Source organism: Priapulus caudatus, unplaced genomic scaffold (genome assembly GCF_000485595.1).
Source record: "Priapulus caudatus unplaced genomic scaffold, Priapulus_caudatus-5.0.1 Scaffold133, whole genome shotgun sequence".
Lineage (NCBI taxonomy): Eukaryota > Metazoa > Priapulida > Priapulimorpha > Priapulimorphida > Priapulidae > Priapulus > Priapulus caudatus.
The window spans coordinates 131,644-154,143 of record NW_014577194.1 but is presented as its reverse complement, the minus strand read 5'-3'; the positions used below and the strand labels follow the sequence as shown (position 1 = coordinate 154,143).

The window sequence follows — 22,500 nt, the reverse complement described above, 5'->3', positions numbered from 1 at the left end:
ACTGCAAAACCCAATCACATCATTTACCAGAACTTAGTAAGTGTAGCAAATGTCAAATGAGTTTTCATCTCTGTCGAAATGAAATGAACAGATACCAATCTACACTGTCATTTCAGCATATTACATTTTCTTTTTGTTTATTATAGTTAACGAAAGACAGTCACTTTATGAATGATCTTGGACTTGACAGTTTGGATCATGTTGAAGTTGTCATGGCAATAGAAGATGAGTTCGGTATGATTATACAATTTTAAATAGGCCCCGCTATTTCAATCTTTCCGAGGCCTGGTAGTCGGTTAGTTTCTAGTGTAGGCTATGTCAGATTTGTAGTGGTGCTTTAATTATACATATAGGCAAGCGATAGTTTATGGTGCAATCTGATGAAGCCTCGATGAAGCACTGAAATGTGATAACATTTGCATTCATGGATGATTCTCGTTTGCAAACATTTCCAGGGTGTGAAATCCCAGATGCAGACGCAGAAAAACTACTGAAACCATCTGATATTGTGCAGTATATATGCGAGAAGGAAGAAGTGACGGCATGAGGTAAGAATAATGAAGAAGAATTTTTAAAATGCTGGATTTGAGTTTTTTCTAGACTAGGCAAGTGTTACCTATGATTGAATCAGAAATTTTAGGAGACTGCTGTAGGTTTGAAGGGCACCAAGGCAAACATCTTGGAACAACTGGGTTTTCAATGCAACACACTTTTCAACAGTAGTTATTATGTGGGACAAAGAAGAATGCATACACAACAAGGAATTTATGGGAAGGACACGGAGGAATACTAGGCAGGGCAGCCACAGCTGTTTATTGCTGTGAATATCGTGAATATAGTCCCAATTTTCAAGTGTACCACAACAAGTTAAGAGGGCAACTACAGCATTTGCCATCTGTGCTGTGGCGAAATTTGAGTCTATAGTGACTAGTCTTGTGATAAGGTCACAAGTATCGATTAGCAATTCAATAAAGTCAAATCAGTTGAACAAGACTATAAAAACACAGCACCTTAAATTAGCGGTTTCCTATGACATGCATATAAGTATATATTAGTGTTATTTAATTGAATTTTGATGCTGATAATTGCTGAGCTGTATGAGCTTAGTACTACCCATTAGATGAGTACCAACGCTCAGGGAGGCAGTAGGTTTAAAAATAACAAATTTGCATTTCTTTTCAGGAAAAGATCATGGGTGTTTATGAGAATAATTGCCCTGGAGAAGCTTCATTTCTCACCGATGTCACTGAAGAATTGGATTCTAGTTCAGCTGTGTGGCAGTATGTGTATCAAGCAAGCCCATGTTAGCGTGTTAAAATGGGATTTTTTTTAACCTGTATAGGCAGTTGTTTGGGAAAATGCTAGCCAACTTAGAAATGCGTAAACCTTATTACACAATTCACATGTAGCATATATGCACAAGGCAACAGTCATCTTATATATTGCAATATTGTCTGCATTACTTACATGTAGTAATAATGCATGTCAAGAAAAGGTTTGCAGGCAGTGGGTCTCCATTCTGTATTTCTTGTTAGAAGCAAGGTTATGAATGTCTGTTGTGGAGCTGCAAACTAAGCAAGTGCATTAAATTCATAATATCTAAGTCAATGTACAATTCGTTAAGCAAGATGGAAAATTGTGAAGTGTATCAAAAATACAGTGGTTGTAAAGGAAGAGTAATGTTGCTTCAAATTTCATTAATGACTAAATAATAAATGGAGTTTTGTGTTGTATACTTATATAATCCATCATTGTTTTTCTGTCACTATTCGATATAGTAATTAAGAGTGTGCATAATTGTTCAAAGCATGTAACGTTTCAATAGGGAATATGTTTACAATGAATAACCAGGATAGTGAGTAGTATGTAGGGAAGTCGAGTTTTCTTTCATGTTTAGTAAGGAGGCATACTTTATTTCCAAAAATACAAGCCAGATTTTTACATCCTTTTCAATTGGCATTGTCAATCGATCAGAATTTCAAATTCATAACATTAAAGATGTGTGAAAATAATGGACGAAATGGAATTGAAACGTTTTACCTCCCAGAAGCTTCAAATGTCACACATTATACATTTCATTTGTGACAAGCCACTTGACCTGTTACATTATATACATATAAGACGATTTAACGTCATCATAATAGCCAGTACGTGTATCACTGATAACACCTAGTAGTTTACCACACACGTCTGTGACAGATGCTCATTTTGTAATGGTAAACAAGTTTTTGTTCCGATCTCTACAAAATCAGGATTCAAACCATCACTGCCCATGGTTAACCAAAAAATGAAGTACCTGCCTAAAAATATTATCAGTATCAAATATTATATTTAATTAGTAGCATGTCACACATCAAAACATAAATTATAGGAATAAAACATACATTATATAAAACAAAAACAGGATGAAGGCATATGGTTTCTACAAACCCACCTTCCCACATATAATAGTTGTGCAGTAAACGTTAGCGATTACTTGCAATGCCCAATTGAATAACATGAGACTACTATATGTACATCATTGAATAAAATGTTCAAAGATAATTTGTACAATTCGGAAAAACATAACTACTCATTAGGTGTCAAATCACATGTCAAGGATAGAGGATCCTACACAGGAATCACAAAATTAATTGCCACTATTAATTTTTTATTTCTATACTAGGTATCTTATCATTTGTACCAACAAAAGATAAACAACAGGTGTACTCGTGAATATATAATTAGAATGTTTTTCTACAGAAAACAGATATATTTTAAATACTTATATTATACAATTCAATAATGACAGCCAGACAAATTAAACACATTTGACTGCCAATGTTTATTTTGTATACTCGATATCAATCAATTTGCGGAATGAAATACTCTAAGCATTGCATATTTAATTACATAGGTTACAATATATTAAATTGAGAATATTATCCTTCCCACGAAATAATTATTAAATTTATTTATTAAAAATTGACCAAAGCATTGCCATGTGCCACTGTCTTGTTCGTTACGTGTATTTCATTCTAGCATACATCTTCAGAAGCTATAATGCGCTATTGTACAGACATTTAGATACATAGAAACTATATAGGCTTCATAGTAAATCTACCACTTGCTTGATCACGAAAAACAGCAGTGAGGCAGAGACCATACTATATAGGACAGTCTAATGTGCTTGAATGAGCGGTAAAAACATCTTGGAAACAAATCTGAGTGACGGCGAGTAAATAGTACCACGTTTAGCATCAGTCTTATATATCAACAAATAAACATTTTGCAGCAAAACTGAGTTTGGCTATACGAAATAAAAAAAAGTGCCACTCACACTGTAGAGACGTTTATATTCTGCTTGAAATTGCACTCAAATTGTGCTCCAGGCCTCCTATTATTTGTGTGTACGTGCGTGCATGCGTGCATATGTGTCTGCATACGTGCGTGCATGCTGTCAGTACCTGGGTTTCACTATTTTATGGATGTGACAACCTACCTAATGGAAACGTTTACTTCTGACAGCTTCAGGGGGGATTCCATTCCAATAACTACAATGCAAAGAGAGCATTTTCCGTTTCATCTTTCTTTGATAGCTGCCCTCTCTGGCCGTTGTTTTGACCGACGCTGGGTAATTCCTCTACCGCACGAGCTCGTGACTCCAGAAACCTATCAAACTCTGCAATGCAGCACAGATAAACACGTGAATGAATACCAGATGCCCAGCGATATCAAATTGTGATATTATGCACGCCTGATGTAATATACAATTCAATTACTGTTGCAAATGACGCTTCCCTCCAGCCAAGCTTTTGGCTATTGCTGCTAGGGGGGTGAAACTAGACTAGTTCATATGCGTTTTTTTTAAATATGCCCACTAAATTGTCAACTTTCGCTCATAGGGTCTATGTACCCCAGGGTACTGCCGGAACGTACCCTGGTAACTATCTGATATGGTTAGGGTTAGGGTTAGGGTTAAGGTTAGGGAGTAGGCGTAGGCGACTCCCTAGACTCGATCGTTAGTGGAGTAGGCGAGGTACGGTCCGGCATATTAGATAGTACCAGGGTACGTTCCGGTATACCGGACCGTACCCAGGGTACGTTCCGGCAGTACCCTGGGGGACATAGACCCTCTCAGCTCAACTTTCCGGCACTTGACTACTAGGAAGTTATTTATAGAACACCCTATCTCAATCTTGATTGACTAGATGCTCATAACTCCAGGTAGATAGGTGAATTTAACTTGTATAGTGTAACGAAAGGATATACCCTGAGTCTATTCCTCGTCTAGGGACAGTCGTGGTAATTTTTTTTACATTAGCTCTGAGAGGCTATGGCAATCTATCAGGGAAATGAAGCAAGCGACTGTGATCCACTTAGCACATCGCTAAACGTCTATGTTTGCGGTGTCACCATCAATTCAACAACACAGAGCTCATACCCAGTACAAACCTCAGCAACCTGATATAAAGCTACATGTAGATCGTACAAGAACACACGTGACATATACTACCCACCAGCACTTGTCATAGCCCCTTGTTGCGGCTCCTTAGCATCCTCTGTTTTCAGCCAACTCTCCATCTCTTCGTACTCCGAAGGCTTATCCTATAGCAAGAGGAGGTAAAAGTTGGAAACTCAGTGAAATGTTGGGTGCGATGCCAACCACGTAATCCCAAGGATTTTACCAAAGACATTTTACAGATTACACAAGTGTATCTATCCACCCATCACCCAAATTAACTTTAATGCGACGTTCAAAGTATAGTTTGAATGCTGATAAAATGAAGTATATGCAGTTAACAGTGATGCCACTGTGCAAGTGAAAACATGCCGTAAATAAAATAAAAAGTACGAACGCAATCTTGCTCGCTTAAAATTGTCATCATAAAATTGTCGCATAAAAACAAAAAACATATATATATATATCGCATATACACACAATATATAATGTCGAATATATATGACATTTATATTTGTCGCATAAAATTTGTCGCATAAAATTGTTTGTCGCATAAATGCACAATGCAAAACAAGAAACCAAACGGTCACAGATTATTACACATTCCACGATGATTATTAGTGTTAATTAAAGCAGGCCAGTTGACGACTCAAACCACTGTGAAAACAGACACCAGATACAGACTTCATGCTCCATGTTAGCAAGTAGTACGGATGATTGAAACAAATGCAATCAATGTTAGAGAGACCACTGCCAGCAAGTATAAAGTATATAATATATACTTTATTATGTATACATATTATCAAGAGCGTATAAAGAAGGAGAGCATACAACGGTGAAATGCTGAAACCATGCTGCAGTATTAGTCGAATTAATAAACTTTGCCCGTTTTATTTTGACGATTCTTTGTGGTATTATTGATCAGCTGTCCTACCTTGCTAATATAAAACAAACCGCTTGTCCCTACGATGCGTCTACGCTGAGATAATGAGCGATAAAAATCGGGTATTTTCGCCGAAAACCGACTCGAGATCAGTGTTTACTGCAACTGTCTCTCGTTCTGGCGATAGCTTCGGGAAACCTCGCGTGTTTCCGTCATTCATTGACAATAAAATTTATTTTCCTTCTACTATCTTTTCTCGCATTTACAGTCATTGACGCAGCCATTACTCCACAAAAACATCTTGTTATTTATCGCCATGGTGATGACCCGCCCCTTAGGCAAGATTTTTTTATTTTGTTAGTTTACAGATCCGCCGAACCCGAATTTTGAAGAAAAAAAAAAAAAAAAAATTGAAAATCTGTAAGCTGACCTTTTCTCTAAGAAATATGAATAAAAAAATGTAAATATAAAAAACAAAAACATTTTATAAACAAACAGTTTATAATAAAAGTAAAAATAATTACAAGTTGAGTTTTGTTTTCATTTAGTTTTCTTAAAATACTTTAATATCATGTATAACATTATGACTGTATTTTGAGTTGTTTGATCTGACAAAGCGACAATTTTTTTTTTTTACCTTACCGTGTCATCAACAAAAAAAAAGGTGGCCTTACGCTGGATGTAGTAACGCTGTAGTAATAACGTATGGAGTCAGCGCTACACAGCGGCGACCGGAAGCAACATACAGTCCATAAAACGAGAGACAGTTGCAGTAAACACTGATCTCGAGTAGGTTTTCGGCGAAAATACCAGATTTCCACTGCTCATTATCTCAGCGTAGAGGCATCGTAGGGACATGCGGTTTGTTTTATATTAACAAGGTAGAACAGCTGATCAATAATACTGGAAATAATAAAACGGGGAAAGTTTATTAATTCAACTAATACTGCAACATGGTTTCAGCATTTCACCGTTGTACGCTCTCCTTCTTTATACACTCTTGATATTATGTAATAACAAACTAGCAGAAGCATGGTACAATCTTTACGAACTATTTGGAAGTTATCACGGATTCAACACAGCAAAAAGAAACGGCAAAATGTTAGAGATACTGGCAAAAATTACCTGCAGAGTATCATCGTTGCTGCCCTGTTGAAAGCACACAATGGTAGGGAAATATATCGTAATGATCATCAACGATTTTCTAACAGCATTGAATGCATGATGAGCATAAATGAGTAATAGTGAATGGGCCCGCCGAACCCAAGACGCAATTTCATACCACATGCTACATACGACGTTTTTACACGCGCGCGACCGTGACGCTGGCAACCACAAATTTTACTATAAAAAACACCGACATATCAGTGCAGTGCTGTTACTTACAGAATCTGTCACGGGAGGGGGGGCGTGCCGTGCCTGTACTGCTGCACCAAGGCTGCCACTGTACTGGTCAACGTCAGTGTTGTCTGCGTATGAACTGCCCCTAAAACAACACAAGGCACGGCGTAGACAATGACTTTGTGTCTGTAGAATTCGAGAAACCTGAGCATACTTAATTTTTCGTTCAACATTGAAGAAAATTACTGAGAGATTAGCCGGAGTGGCTTTTAACAATTTGTTAATATATTTCTAAGATGAATGATATTGCGTCAGGCTGCCTACCCCTGCCTGCTTTGTTCATAGGTGGTTTGCCGTGTCTGGGCAAACATGTCAAATTCATCACTGCGTTCTCCGGGGACTGTCCCTGCTATTTCTGCAGTTACGGAATGAACACATTAATTTCCTTAGCAAAACGTAGTCAGTTTTTATCTGTGCTAACCTAAAATAACATTGTTGCCTAATGTTTGATTTCAAATTCGCTTGCACATGTTCCATTCACTCACGTAAAACGGTATCAATAAAAAAATAATAAAAATAAAAACCGATAATAAACTTTAATTAACGTATCCTACATGACTTTCTCGCTTCACGAAAGTCAAGAAAAGCAGCTCGAATTTAGACATACAAGATTTTAATCACAAAACTCTCATTTTTCTCTCATTTTAAAGCAGTTGGGCTTGCAGTGTGGGTCATTCGCAGCTACGTTATGATCACTCTTCATATATTACCTCTTTGCTGACTTACCCACACTTCCCATCTGTTGGGTGACCCCAATCACGGCTGGGTCACTGACACCGGTCTGGGGTGGTGTGTCTTGTGATGAATCGTCTCCGAAATCAATGAGTGCTGCAGCCTCGGATGCTCTCTGTACCCCTGCAGGCCCCACGGGCAGCTTGACCTGCGTCTGCTACACACAGGTGTATGCAGGTGACGGCGAAACAGATGCAATAATATTGTCACTTCATCTGTCATGAAGCGGCTGGCACAGGATATGTACGAGCAGTTAGAATAAAGCTGGGTTTACACTACCGACTTTATGTTGGCGAATTGGCGAGTTGGACCAATTTCGCAATTCGCCAACTCCGAGTTGGCGAAAATATAACATGTTCTAATCTCCCAACTAGTTGCTATCGATCGGTTGGTCGCGCAACTTTTGCGTTTACACTGCCGATTGTCGGTTGTATAGTTGGGAAGTTGGTCCAACCCAGCTAAACACGAGGCACAAGCAGGAAACAAATCCCTATCCAGCTGGCGATTAGCAGGCAGCTCTAGCCAATCATTGTCGTGATAAGACTTTATAAAAATGAAAGCTTAGTAATGAAGCGCCACAAAGTAGACCATATGGCATCTACACGTGTAAAACCACTTACAAGCCCGGGTTTGTTTCACTAACTCAGTAACAATATCCAAGTGAGGCTTACTCGCTCAGGCGGATAAGTTAACTCTATTAAAGAACTTCTCTGTGAATGAGCTCTTACTTGTGGGCTGCTTTGATCTGTGGCTTGGGCTGCCAAGCCCGTTCGATAGCGCTCGAACCGGTCGTACCGCAAGAACACGTTGTTAAGGTTGTCATTCACGTGCAGCAACTCACCTGCAGAAGAAACCGGATGATATAGGCTCTAAATGACCTACGAACCACTAACAAGAATTTACTCTACTGGAATTCATAGATAACAGCGCGAGCGCATCTATTCGAGTTAAGCCTGGCGCACACGCAAGCTATGCTACTGTTCTAGTCGCCGGATTTTATCGCAGGAAATAATCCATGTATCCCACACACGCTGCGCTGTGTGTGCTGGTTGATATGCTACGATCAGTAGCGGGAAAAATCGCAGGGTAAAAATCACAGGATAATGAGACGATGATAAGGATAATTCACCCGCCGATAAGGAACGAAAAAAGTCGTTCGAGAAAAACCGTAACGTGCGCGCCAGGCTTTATATTGTTAAAGGTCTAGTCGACTCTGGGATTTTACTGCATACAACTGTACTTATTGTATAACAAATCGTCTATACCCCCACGTATTTGTTACCAGATACCTAATTTAATTGTTATAATTAATTACACATCAATGCTACGAAATTTGAACGGCGCCATGACACCCGCGACCGTGCTGGCACCTGAAAAAGTTGCGCATTTGCCATTATTTTGCACGTTACAGACCGAGGGCTAATCAAAAGGTGCAATTATATTTATACCTAAATGCTATTTAACCGACGATGTTCATTTTAGGACAAATTTATCCATAATATAACTAAAACTATATGTGTTTATAAGATATTACAATCCTTTTGCTTTTAAATTAATAAATAAGAAACCACCCTCGCTCTGTAGCCCTTGGCTGAAAAGTGGTTTTGCGCAACTTATCAGATCGTGCGCTTTGAGTGGCGCCACCGTCGTTGTAATCAAACTGTAGTCGTTAGTTTAAAACATATTTTTAATAATATTTCTAATGGTGATTGAACCATGAAACTTTTTATGTAGTGTAATTTTAACCTAAATTAACTGAAAATAACTCTAGAACCTAGAGTAAACGATCCCTTTAAGATTAATCCCTTTAAGTATGTTCATGATGGTTGGCCTATCGAGTTTACCTATGCATGTTATTTAATGGGCTCATATTAATAGATGTAGGAATGAGTGTCACAAAACTGGATAATTAGCAAACTTACCGATCCAGAACTTAGATAACTGAATTGGCAACAACTTGAGTCTACACAACATACATAACTGTCTATACAGGAAAGTTTTGACATTACCATTAAATGGCGGTTATCCAGTTAAACCACCTTCCCAGAACAGATACCTCCCCAGGGTTTCTTATACATAGAAGACACAGTGGCGCACCGCCGTTGTCAAATTTAACATCGCCGTTGTGAAATTGTTCCTGTATTTACTGATAAGTATATCCTGTATCTATATACCTATAAGTATGTCAGTATATCCTGTATTTGAATCCATCATGCCCGTTTTTTTCCCAAACTGGCCATTACCTCCTTTGTCTAATTTTCCGTCAGAAGAAACCCTGCTCCTATAAAGGACACTTTTAGCTTTCTTGACGAACCCTTATATAGAGGTATGACTGTAGGTAAACAAAATATGACATACTTGTGACCTCCTCATTTAGCCACCTTGTCAATAAGCTCCACTATTCTGTCTGCATTGTCTTGCATGTCCGGGTAAAGTTCCTACGCACATAAACACAAGAAACGACTAAAATATATACCCATGATACATACATACATATACAATATATATATATATATATATGTATTATATACCATATAGCCATATAGCCATATTATATCTATAGAAATGACGACCAGTCTGTAGCTCTGCAAAGAAAAATGCGGCATAACTGAGAAAAAGATTGCGACAGAGCCCACTAGATGGCAACACGCCACCCACCTGCAGCAGCTCGAGGTCGGCGGGGTCAACGCGACCCGGCTGCAGTTCGGTGAGCATCTCACCGAACACTCGCATGTTGCCCATGACGATGTCCAGCTCGCTCCTCAGCTTCGCCAGCTGCTCCGGCGTCGGGTTTATCGGACCTCCCGGGATCGTTCCGGGAGGAGAGTGTTGGGCCGGAAGTGGTGCCGGGGCCGGTGGCTTCCGAAATCAATAAGGTAACAACGTTAGACGTCATCGCTTTCATCGATCACACGTTTTTTCCTCCCCAAAAAAAATTCCTGTGCCGATTCGTAAAATCACTAGAAACTTAAACATGAAAAGTCATGCACATTATAATTATAACTTATAGGAGGGAGATTTGTTGACATAGTACGAAAAAACAAATAAAATTTAAGTGAAGTGAATGTTCCAGTGGAGGGAAACATCTGGAACTTATCGGGTCCGTGACAACTCTGGTTACTGAATTAAGTAAGAAGGAGCAGAGTATAGAAGGTGAGGTGGCATTGCATGTAGTGTGCTACTGTACCTGTCTCACAGCCTGGGGCCGTGGAGGTTGTGGAATAGGTGCTGTGAGTTCAGTCTCGGGTATGCTCTATAAACAAATACAAGCAGTCGTGCCACAAAAAATCAACGTGGAAATGCACACGTGATGTGACCCCCCCACCCAAACACGCACATACGCACGCACGCACGCAGACACGCACGCACGCAGACATGCACGCAGACACGCATGCACGCACGCACGCACACACAGACACATACACACACACCCAAATCACTCGCATCGTTTCCAACAAAATTGCAGGTGGTTAGACTGAACATTCCAAGTCACGTCAATAACAGCTATGAATAATTACGACAAGATTTCTATTTTGGATTCACGTATGCACAGACAAAATCAGATGCAAACATTCCTTGTCTGTTAGCCACAACCACAGCTAAGTTTTTTCGCAGAAAATAACATTTTCTAATAATCTGTGCCAACCATCTGAATACATAATCAGTGTGGCAAAATCGGACGAGCAATCAGCATACCCGCTGAGGTGTGTGAATAGGTGCCAGATTGTCCAAGTCCGTCATAGGAAACTCGATGCCTTTGGACTTAAGTTCATTGTATACTTGCACTACTCCAATGCAGTCTGGCTGACCTTTGAAGGCATCGGCCCACGTCTGTAAGATATAACGTCGTACAACTGAGAGCAAGACTCGTCAACGGACGGACCGGGAACGTGAATGCGTGACCCTGGGCAGGCAGGCATGGCTTTGTGACCGTGGCCAGAGGCGGGCTGGGTAATCATGGATGGTCAGGGTAAATGAAGCCAGAAGCACCTGAGGGATATGAGTGGCAGCAAAGTAGGGACCTGGTTGTCCCTTGAAGTTGATTAGTTAAAGGTGACAAATCTTTTCGCTGAAAATTGTCTCTAACTCTGTTTGTCAATATAATTGTGTACACCAATGAATGCTGAGATGTTGCATGTATTATTATTATTATTATTATTATTATTATTATTATTATTATTATTATCATCATCAATCACATCTAAAAATGAGAACAAACACACGTTAGTGCAAGAATCGTAGCAATTTTTTTTATACGGATGAAAAAATCTGCTACCTGTATTACACTGAGCACTTTCTCCTGCACGGCCGTTGGAGGGTCGTTCTTTGGTCCGATAACTTTTACAAGTTCGCCGATGAAGTCTTTCTGCATGACCAACACATGGAATCGATGGCCACAGTTCTTCACACACGTCTCTAGCACCTGGAAACAAGCATCCCGCATTTTATTTCTACGACTCCACGTTATTTATAAAACTCTGCCCCTAGGGTATCAGAAAGTCCTTGGCAGTCCCAAGGGTAGGTAAAGAAGGATGACTGGTCTCCTCCAGTAAAATCCATAAGCTATGAACGCAATCACAGGGGTAGAAATTAACTTTTGAACAAGGGAGTCCAACAGACTCCCTACCCTCAAAAAAAGGGAGTCTGCAGCGAAATGAGGGAGTCTGCAGTCTGAGGTTCAAAATTAAAGATATTAACAATAACGCATGTGCTTATTTTTAAGATTCATGCAGTTGCACATCTGCCAAATTTTCTTTGGACATTAGCTGAAAAAATACAGTAATTCCGCGAGGCCGTGCTCCGGAACGAACTAGTTAGTACGGCAGAATTTTCAGGGCGTCACAAAGACTCCTGCATATGTCAAATCAGGGAGTCCGACAGTAAATCAGGGAGTATTTGACTCCAGACTCCCGTTAATTTTGCACCCTGAATCATTAAAGGTACTTGAAGGGTACCATCAATTCATCTACCATTACCATCTACCATTGCTGCTCTAGATACCACCATCGCACAGGAGGAAGGAGGAAGGAATGTTGTATCTCAGGCTAAGAATGACAAGTCTATTCACTATCCAGACTCGATTCGAATTTCCATCCAACGATCCAACTCACGTCTCTCAAATGTACAAATATGAGTAAAACAATTTGCGATTGTAAGTTTGAGTCAAAATTTGAATGGCAATTTCACAAACTTAATTCCAGACACTGTGATGACGTGAGCGAATGAAGGGACTTCAGAACAGAGACTTTCTAAGAGCCATGAAGTACTTACCGTCAGTGTGAACATGATAACATTGTAGTTTTTGCCCAGGTGTGACTGTAGTCGCTTCCTGATAGCCTTGACTGCATCCTTGGCCCTGTACACAGACGTGCATAAATAACATATTATCAGCAAATCTAGTTCAAATGGTGAGAAAGCTGGACAATGTCCTAACAAGTCTCTACAGACTTTGAAAGGTCTCCTGTCTACTAACTGTAAACACATAGCAGCTAGTTAACACATTAAACCGGGCATTATGTTAGATATCCATGGTAACGATATTATACACGTTTATTTTACATCTAACACTGGATAATTGTCACCCACTGTCTTTTTCAAGCAATGAAGTTTATAATAAATTATAATATTTTATCATTTATAATAATAATAATTTATAATACTGGTTGTCGTGAAATTCACTTTGAAATTATATTACTCCATTGTGTTTTCATTAGTCGGGAGGTTTTCTCCGGGGCATTTATGTTACGTAACCCACCCGTCCTCAGTCTCCATGATGATATCACAGATCTCCATGTTGAGGGCCCAGTCTTCCGATGCCAGCGAAGCATCAGTGCCTCGTTCTGCAGAAAATAACAGTAACAGTAACTGTAACAGGATGCGAACAATTCACCAAGTGATTCGATGGTGATTACATAGATTGCTAGATAACCTCTTCCCAATATGATAGTACATACAGATATTTAAGAGATTTTGCCTCACAGTCACACTGTTGGCATGCATATAAATTTTTATCCACTCCTGATAGTATATATATAACGTGAATGTATTAAAGTTATTACGTCACCGTAAATAGTAAAAGTAAAAAAAATATTTCCACTTTTTCACAAAATATAAGTAATTCTGTTCACTTTTTATGGTTAAATTGCTGCATTAAGCCCGGCGCACACGTGAGTTATTTTACTCACGTGTGCGGCGGATTTTCGTTGAGTAATTTAACGCATGCGTCATTTTACCTGAGTAAAATAACTCACGTGTGCGCCGGGCTTTATACTTCCTGTTTTTCTATATTGTTCGATGTGAACCTACACTCGTAACTCATACATAGCCCATAGCAAGCAATTAATGTTGGGAACAAATATCAAATCGTCCAGGTTTTTTTGATTTTTAACTAGTTGAGAAACAATCTTATCAGGTAAGAATTTGACGATACGTTTAGTCCCATTAGTTCTTCCTTTTAATGTAAAAAAATGGCAACAAATATTTTACAAATTTTACCATAGAAAATTCGTGACGTAGTCAATTTAAGGTGTAAAATCACAATTTTCAAACAGGAAATTGGTAAATTCAGGAGTATTTCATACTTTAAATATGAACTGACTAGTAGGTCACATAATTGGTGAATAAAAGTTGACACTGATACATTGGATATTACACTTGTCTTTTGTTATTATTCTATGTTATTTGTCTGCAATCTACTCATCTGTGAGTGTAGCTGATAATTTTCATTCCTAGCCTACCGTTAAATTTACACCATGCCCATAACTATCACCTTCTACCAAAACGTCCCAGTTACAAACCACCAGCAGCATTTAAGGTCTGTCATTTTGGCCTGTGCAGAATGCTCATGACGTTTACATTGTCTGCCACCACTGAGCTTGATACAATGGTGAATAGCTGTGCTGACAGGAAGCTTGGCTGTAGACCAGCTGTCATGTATATATAAAAGGTCATTTGCCTCAATTATTTATGCCGCAACATTTACGGAACAGCATTGTCGCTGCACCACACGCTGTATGTAGCATCCTACAAAAATTTGTACGGTCAATTGAAAACCAATATTGGATCATCTAGGGCTGCCTTGCCAGGTCATGCATTCTGACAACCACTGGGAATGCACTATTTTCACCACATATATGTCCTGCCTAACACTATGTGCTGTGTTGGTCTGAGGAATAAGATACATTTACATTGTCAAGCACTTAATTATGTGTTAAATGGTAGTTAAATATAGTTGCTATATTTGTACAGAATACGTAGACAAAATAATGCAATGTGTTTGTATGCAAACCTTAAAATCTTCATATCTTAGGGGCATTCTGTTGTCTCAAGGAAGACAGGAAATATTAAATTAAAGTTCACCAGCCAATCAAATACCTGCATGTAAGCTTGTTTTCATTTATTAATAAATATTAAAATTTTGTTCAAATAACCCTGTTTGAAAGAATAAGGATCATAACAAATAATATAATATTTAAAGGTTTTCTGATCTTTCTTCAAATTGTTAGAAAAAACTTAAAGGAAGATTAAAATTTGTTGACAATGTTACAAAATGCTTTGACACTGTATAATTCCATTCTAATTTCTAGCCTAAGCAGAACATTATCTATATATGTCCAAAAGTAAGAGACCACACACTGCCAGCTTCTCTCTCACCCACCGCTCACAACGACGACGACGACGACGACGACGACGACGACGACGACAACGACGAACGACGAATGACAGCGAGAACGGTTCATGGATATAAGCGCTGACCACAATTCATTTTCGCAATGTGCGACATGTGCAAATGTGGACAGCTCTAAGTTATATCCTTGGGCTGGCGATAACAGCAGCAGCCAACAACAACAAAAATAATAACTAACAAAACTAAATAATAAGTACGAAACGTACAGCTCGACATGTACAGCTCGATATGTACATATATGTAACATAGATCTGTACATGTATCCTAATCCTGCCGACAGTACCCAGATAATGATAATGATATATGACAAATGGCGGCCCAAGGATATAACTATAAGTATAAGTATAAGACTAAAGGCCCTGTCACACCTTGACGATTGAGCCAGCGTATGCCAATGTATCAAAATTTCTCTAAAACGCTGGCATACGCTGAACTATCGATGTTTTTATTTATTTTGGGCATATACATATAGCGTATTCATAACGAGTTGGACGTATACATAACGTATTAGTAACTTATATAGAACGTTTCGATAACTTATAGATAACTTATACCAACAAATGCTTAGCGTGTTGCCGGCGTTCGCAACTTATGCCCAACGATAGTCTAACTTATGCATAGCGCGCGGCAGCGTATCGCCGACGATCACGTGTCGTAGCCTATAAAAAGGCTGCCACTCGACGATTCAAATCATAACCGCACTAGACATCGCAGTATCAACATCACCATCGCAGTATCAACATGCCAGTGCTCAATTTTAAGGTTTTTTTTTGGGTTGTCCGGAGGACAACCAAGAGAGTAGCATATGGTTGTCCCTCAAGAGTTTTGGTTGTCCGGATATTATTTAAACATGTGCTGCATGCGCTCTGCTCACGTGATGCTCAGTGCTGTAAAGCAAAAGGCCTAATCATGTACATTTTGTACGTATTGCAGCGGCAGCAGACATAGCCATTCACATTGTTTCACTCATTATATGAAGAGAATATAATATTGGTAATGTGGTAAATGATGCTGGGATCAATGACGTATAATAATAGTAATTAAAAGTTGCATAAAATTTATTTCATAACATTTAAATTAACTACTAACATTACTAACATTATACTAACACTGTGTCAAGTCACAGATGAGTAAAAATTGAAAATTAACACGAAACATTGTGTTGTTAAACACGTAATGTTATACTTTGTATCAAGCAAGCCAGACAATGCGTCTAGACATGTACGTTTGCAGCGTATTGTGCAACCCTGGCCGTATGTAAAATGAACGCACGCATTATGAATATAAAATTTTTATAGAGGTTGGACACCGACAACCGGAAGCAATTTGTAGTTGCCCGAGAGAAAATCCAGTCGTCACGAACGACCGGACGACTGTTAAAATTGAGCCCTGCATGCCAATACCATTTTTATATACCAATTCCCCTAAACGCTGCCAATATCCCATATACGGTAGCTGTAAGTTAGAAACACGTTCAGTAAGTTCTGTGGTCGTCCGGAACACGACAAATACGTCTACATACATCAATATGCGTTGGAGATAAGTTCGATATAAGTTACACATAGGTTCAAAGCACGTTACTCATAGGTTAGAAATTTGGGTACGCTAGACATTATCTCAACGTATTTCGATTTATGAGTAACCTACAAGTAACGTGTGTGATTGTGAACGTGTGTCAACGATTGCATAACTTACCTACAACTTATGGCCCGCGTATCCGGGACGTATGGGCATACGCTGGCATACGTCGAAAAATTTTGTGCATGCACAAATTTTTTCGACGACCTCGCCGTACTACGACGTATACCAGCGTACTTCAGCGTGCTTCAGCATGCTCTTAACTTATACAAAGTTTACCCATAACTTATTCGACGTACGCCAGCGTACGGTATTCACCAAATTTTTCATACGTCGGTATACGCTGGCTTTCATACGGTGGTGTGACAGCGCCATAAGAGCTGTCCACATTTGCACATCTGCACATGTCGCACATTTACTAATGAGTACCGGTAAATTGTTAATGATTTAGGAAAATGCATTGGGGATAATCATATCCTTGAATCCAGATCTCAATAATTCTTGCTAATTTCAGCAACTACTACTACTAGATAGCTATATTTTATATTTGCGTAGGGCGTGAAGTGCCTGTGGTAATGCGTCTGTTTATATCAGCGTTATCATAACAACTTGTCAACCTGTGCTGAGCCTGAGGCTGAGGTTCAGTACAGTGACTTCCCAAGGCTTGCCGATTAGGTCACAGGTGGACAATTTTGCCAATCATAGTCATAATATGGAAATATATGTCGTTAGAATTGTCTTACCGATTCGCTGACCAACGGGAGTTGCAAAGGGATTTGTTTGGAAAAAAGACATGATTTTGACGGCTTCCAGCTGGAATATGGCCGTGTTCTCACCGGTCTAAAGACTAAAATCCCTAACTCTGTGCTGTACAAACTGTGCCACAAAAATGACTCATCATCATCACCACGTTCTTTTACTTGTAGATGGCGCTGTATTGTTTATAGTTGCTACGCAAAGAGAGCCGTAATCGTCGTTTGACGGCCGAAAAACGAAACGATTAAAATAAATTTTTGGTGTATTTCATAATTCCCTACACAATATCTTATCTGGACAGTGTAATTCTGAGCGCTGTGAGTTCTTATGCCTCGAAATATTAAATAATATAGTTTGGGTTAAGCTCAAGCTGAGCTCAGAGCAGAATCTGAGAATGTTGTACTTGATTCTTGAAGTTGTAGTTGTAGTTGTAGGCCTATGGCTATGGTAAAATCTTATGCACTGCTTGGTGCGTAGTTACAGTTACACTAATACTAATAGTAATAGTAATAGCAATAGTAATATTAGTAATACATATTACATTACTCATTAGCAGTTCCTCCCCACATCCTGTATTTGACCCTATAGTATAAGTATAAGAACTTTATTACTACAGCTACAGGAACATGCATACTTGCTTGTCAGCAAGATTCATCTTTCTATTTTTCAGAGAATAGGGTACGTGTACTTGGTGTACAATACAACTTGCAAGATGAGTCGTCTGCATGACACCACTGAGCCAGCTGTTGTCAGCGAGGATATGCTGGTTTTTGCAGTGGAAAGCCAAGGCCCTAAGGGCATGGCTGGAAGGATTGCTAAAGAAGAAGGAGTAAACTTTTCACATGTCAAGTCACTACGACTGGATTATAGAAGTACCAGTACATTAAAAATATGTGATGTAGTACCAGCTAAAAATATGTATTCTTGTTCAGGAAAAACATAATCTTGCAATTGCTAATCTTGCAACTATAAAAAATGTATAAAAAAAAATGAAAAAAATATGGAACCCAAAATGCAAAAAAAAAATTTTGGGTTGCGGCTATTTTCTTGGGTCGGTCGGAGGACAGCAAGCATAATTTTTTAAGGATGGCCCCATGGCCATCAATCGGCGAGCGTTGGTGTGGTATAGTGGTACTCGATCAGTTATATCCCATGTGATTGCAGATATTCTCCGAATTGATAATGTGTGGCGGTTTACAAACCTCACCAAACTTCAGCTGGACAACAATATCATTGCTAAGATTGAAGGCCTCGACATGCTTGTAAATCTTGTGTGGCTAGGTAAATGATTATTTCATAATGATAATCAAACAATTCATAGACTGTCAAGTTTAGAAAAATTAGATACTGTAAAAGTTTACTATTCTTATGAAAGTTCTATTTAAACCTGAAGCATCATATATATATAGTCTTCCAAATTAACCACCATAATCATATCATATTTTTAAAAGTTATTTGGACCATGTTGTTCGTACGTGTTTGTTAGATGAATTGCATGGTCTATGAAATCAATTTCCAATTAGAATGCAAATTTATCAGTGATTTTTATTTCAGATTTATCTTTTAACAACATTGAAAAAATTGAGGGCCTGGATACTCTGGTGAAATTGGAAGACTTGAGTCTTTTTAATAACAGGATCAGTCTTCTTGAAAACATGGAAACGCTGACGAACTTACACATTGTCTCCTTGGGCAACAATGATTTTAACGACTTGAATTCTGTGAGAATATTCAGATATTACTTGAAATATTAAGTTTATCACAAAATGTAGGAAGCACATTTTATTTAATAGCCTCCTATGCTATGGAATGTACCAGGAATATTGTTATTGCAACTGAACATATAACAAGGATTGAACAGCTTACAATTAATCAATCCCTGTAAGACTATTAAGTTACAGGAAAAATGATAGAATTTTTTATAATATATGCATATATACATAATCTAAAGTAAACTTCTGTTATGCTGGTTTTCACCCTACAGCTACTATACCTCAGGCAGTTCAAGAAATTAAAGACAGTCTGCATTAGTGGCAATCCTATGTGCATGAATGAGGACTACAAACTCTTCACTACAGCTCACCTGCCAAATCTAGACTACATTGATTACCGAGCTATCACCACTGAAATGGTGAGCAGGTTTTTTGCTATGCAATGTTAGGGTAGACTATTCCTGCCCTCAAAACCTACCTCTAGGTTTTTACAAAAATTAGTTATTTAGATTTTCTATATTTGTTTTATGCAATTTTTTATTATTTGTGACAATTCCTTCAATATAAGGCCTGAAGTGCAGTCAGAGAGCACCAAATAAACATTTCTCTGGTTCTGCACAGCCCTCGAGCATCAGGCTTTAGAAATCAGGTCGTTGCAAAGACTATACCCCTTGCCCTAACCCCACTCTAAAAAATCATTTGGAAATATGTCAGATGTACTGTTACTCTGGTTACAATTGTGTATAGTGTTGTGCTTCTGAAACTTTACAATATGATCTTATCGTAGAATTAACTTTGACTTCAAAACTATTTACACATTTTCTAGAGAACGCAAGCCAACGAGAAGTACCGAGATATAGTGGAAGAGCTAATTGCAGAAGAGCTGTCAGAGAGTAGAAAACAAGAAGAGGCACTCATTAGACGTCAACAGGAAACACTTCACAAGGTAAGTGGTAATGGGAGTAGAGAGGTTAATCACATATCAATAAGCATAATTGCAATCAAGCTCAAATTTTCAAACTCAATGATTTCCATATGAATGGAATATACAGAATTGCACTGTAAAACTGCATCGTTTGCAATGTCTTGTTCTATTCATTCTTCATGCAGGCTGCATTTGTAGATCTTTTGGATGGATCAGGTTTGTTTGACAGTATGTATGAAAGCGATCCTGATGGCAATCGACTCCAGGAGATACCTGAAATCAAGGAGCTGGTTGACTCATATCCTTACTTGACATACACTTATACACACATAATATTCCTTCAGTCCTTGAACATTCTGAACACATCTTGACGAATTGAAAGATTTAGATGTTCATGTTATATCATACTCAAACAGAACGTATTTCTGACCAACCTACCCATATCCTAACGAACTGAAATATTTCGATTTTCATGATACACCATTCTTAATCAGATTGACAAAATCAGGCTTGAAGTTCAAGAGAAAAGGTCAAACTCAAGTGCAGGTGACATTGCCTTAACTCCGAACACTTTCAGAGAACAGTTTGTTGAACAGTGTCATCAAATATTTGAGTTTGGAATCAAGGAGCACAACAGGCGACAAGAGGAGACTGATCAGTTCTTGGAATGCTTGGAAGAAGCCAAGACAGAGAATAGACACCTGTGTGTTCAGCAAGTGAAGACGTTTCTAACTTATAAGAAAACGGTATACGGACCACAACCTATTTCTTAGTTATTTAGCAATTGTACTCCCTGTGTTCATGGTCGTGTGCATGTCAGTTCTTCTTCTTTCTTTGTTGCATACTTCGGTTCTTCTTGTTTCCTTGTTATGTCGTCCCTGGTTGCTCCTGTGTAAGTTGGAGGTTGCACACAGACGTGCTACCTCGTTCTTCCTTCGTGCAATGCTTTTCACATGAGCATTTAATACAGGTGTTTCCGATCATGCTGCAAACCCAGGACGTAGATGAGCTTGACAGTCTGATGGAAGCTTACAATGAAAAACTATCGAAAATATCTAGTTGTCTGACAGGACTTGAACTCCAGCTAGTCGACCAGTTAGAGGTTAGTAAACCAGAGAGAGAGAGAGAGAGAGAGAGAGAGAGAGAGAGAGAGAGAGAGAGATTGGTGACTTGTTAACAAAGGACTGAACGCTTGCTATATTAGAGCCATAAACCGTCAATGTGAGCTCAAGTTGACAGTATTGCCAAGGCAAAGTCGTGTTGAACAAGGGTTATAGCTTCCTTAAATCATATGGATTTCTAAAAGGCAGTTGTCTATGCACATGGGCCTGAAGGCTAAGATGAATCATGAAGCTGGCCATTGAGGCAAGAAACACAGGCAGGCCCATGGCTGCACGCTCTTCATAAATGTTGCCCTGCAACTGAATGAACTACAAAGTTTAATCAAGCTGAGTCAACTGTCCTGAAAGCATTACTTGATTTTAGCGTGTACCTTAATGTAGGATTCAGAACGATGCCATCTTGATTATTCATCTACATGCTGAGCGCCATCTCGCGGCAACATATAGTGCCTAGTTTAAAATTAATTTAAATTCTCATGTAACTTGTAAACCGAATAACTAGATAACTAGTACTAGCTACAATAAAAGTTTACTTTTCATCTTGAATGCTAACATATAGTTATTGTACTAATGGCCGTGCTATACCATTACTACATTGTGTCGAAATAAGCGTTACAAGAATATTAGAGACACTATAATATTATGATTAACCTATGACTTTGTTACACTCAGGCATAGGAAGATAAGCAATTATTGAGGGGGCCGTAAAAAGCATCATTGCTGTTTTTAATTTTTTATATAATAAGAGAGAGAGAGAGAAAAGCTAGTAAGATAAGATAGAAAGAGAGTAATAAATGAGACGGGACAGGAAAAGCGGTGAGCGGTGTATAGGCGAGCGGAAACGGGGTACAATTAGGTCGTTGCGACGATGGTGTGCAAGGTGGATGAGGAGGTTGGGAGCAGGGAGGAGTCGAAGCAGGGGGAGGAGAGGGAGTAAGGGGGTGGAAGTGAGAGCCAAGGGGAGTGAAGTTGGGAGCAGGGGAGGGAGGAGGAGGGAAAGGTGGGAAAGGACTTCCCCGCCCCTTCTAATATACTTGGAGATCTCGTGGCTCCTCATGGATGCTTCTAACATCTGTATTATAGATAGACTAAAACTAGATAGCTGTGAATGCTATGCAACAATCGAAGGAAATGGCCAAGTAGTCATTTAAAAATAAACCAAAAACGGCATGGGGGGGAGATAGTGAGCGTTCCTAACAAATGATGTTGTGCAACTGCGTATCTGCAATATCTGCGCCTAAGCAAATGTGTCACTAGCCACAAC

General features: G+C 39.0%; 3 protein-coding genes across 5 annotated transcripts in view; 2 read left to right on the top strand and 1 right to left on the bottom strand.

The window, feature by feature from the left end:
- LOC106805937 (acyl carrier protein, mitochondrial-like) overlaps positions 1 to 1,746 on the top strand; it is a 3,831-nt gene extending 2,085 nt beyond the window's left edge. Inside the window, exons 3-5 of the mRNA XM_014807726.1 lie at positions 147 to 234; positions 456 to 548; positions 1,183 to 1,746. Of these exons, the coding sequence (XP_014663212.1) occupies positions 147 to 234; positions 456 to 547 (180 nt within the window). The 3' untranslated portion in view covers position 548; positions 1,183 to 1,746. The remainder of the gene's footprint in view (positions 1 to 146; positions 235 to 455; positions 549 to 1,182) is intronic.
- A 561-nt stretch (positions 1,747 to 2,307) lies between these two features.
- On the bottom strand, positions 2,308 to 17,612 carry LOC106805936 (TOM1-like protein 2). Its single transcript, XM_014807724.1, is given in 16 exon segments — positions 2,308 to 3,661; positions 4,500 to 4,587; positions 6,450 to 6,473; positions 6,711 to 6,810; positions 6,990 to 7,080; positions 7,452 to 7,614; positions 8,186 to 8,298; positions 9,816 to 9,831; positions 9,833 to 9,895; positions 10,116 to 10,316; positions 10,645 to 10,710; positions 11,154 to 11,288; positions 11,734 to 11,880; positions 12,729 to 12,813; positions 13,213 to 13,297; positions 17,466 to 17,612. Coding segments are annotated over 16 exon segments (1,557 nt in total). The 5' UTR covers positions 17,518 to 17,612; the 3' UTR covers positions 2,308 to 3,533.
- An 80-nt stretch (positions 17,613 to 17,692) lies between these two features.
- Positions 17,693 to 22,500, top strand: part of LOC106805938 (leucine-rich repeat-containing protein 48-like) — a 13,807-nt gene continuing 8,999 nt past the window's right edge. Inside the window, exons 1-9 of one of the 3 annotated variants that reach the window (XM_014807728.1) lie at positions 17,693 to 17,795; positions 18,149 to 18,156; positions 18,643 to 18,759; positions 19,033 to 19,199; positions 19,463 to 19,609; positions 20,017 to 20,136; positions 20,301 to 20,413; positions 20,687 to 20,861; positions 21,086 to 21,217. In XM_014807728.1, the coding sequence (XP_014663214.1) occupies positions 18,735 to 18,759; positions 19,033 to 19,199; positions 19,463 to 19,609; positions 20,017 to 20,136; positions 20,301 to 20,413; positions 20,687 to 20,861; positions 21,086 to 21,217 (879 nt within the window). In that variant the 5' untranslated portion in view covers positions 17,693 to 17,795; positions 18,149 to 18,156; positions 18,643 to 18,734. Of the gene's footprint in view, positions 17,796 to 18,148; positions 18,351 to 18,642; positions 18,760 to 19,032; positions 19,200 to 19,462; positions 19,610 to 20,016; positions 20,137 to 20,300; positions 20,414 to 20,686; positions 20,862 to 21,085; positions 21,218 to 22,500 lie in introns of those variants that run through there. The other 2 variants (XM_014807727.1, XM_014807729.1) reach the window with 2 other exon arrangements.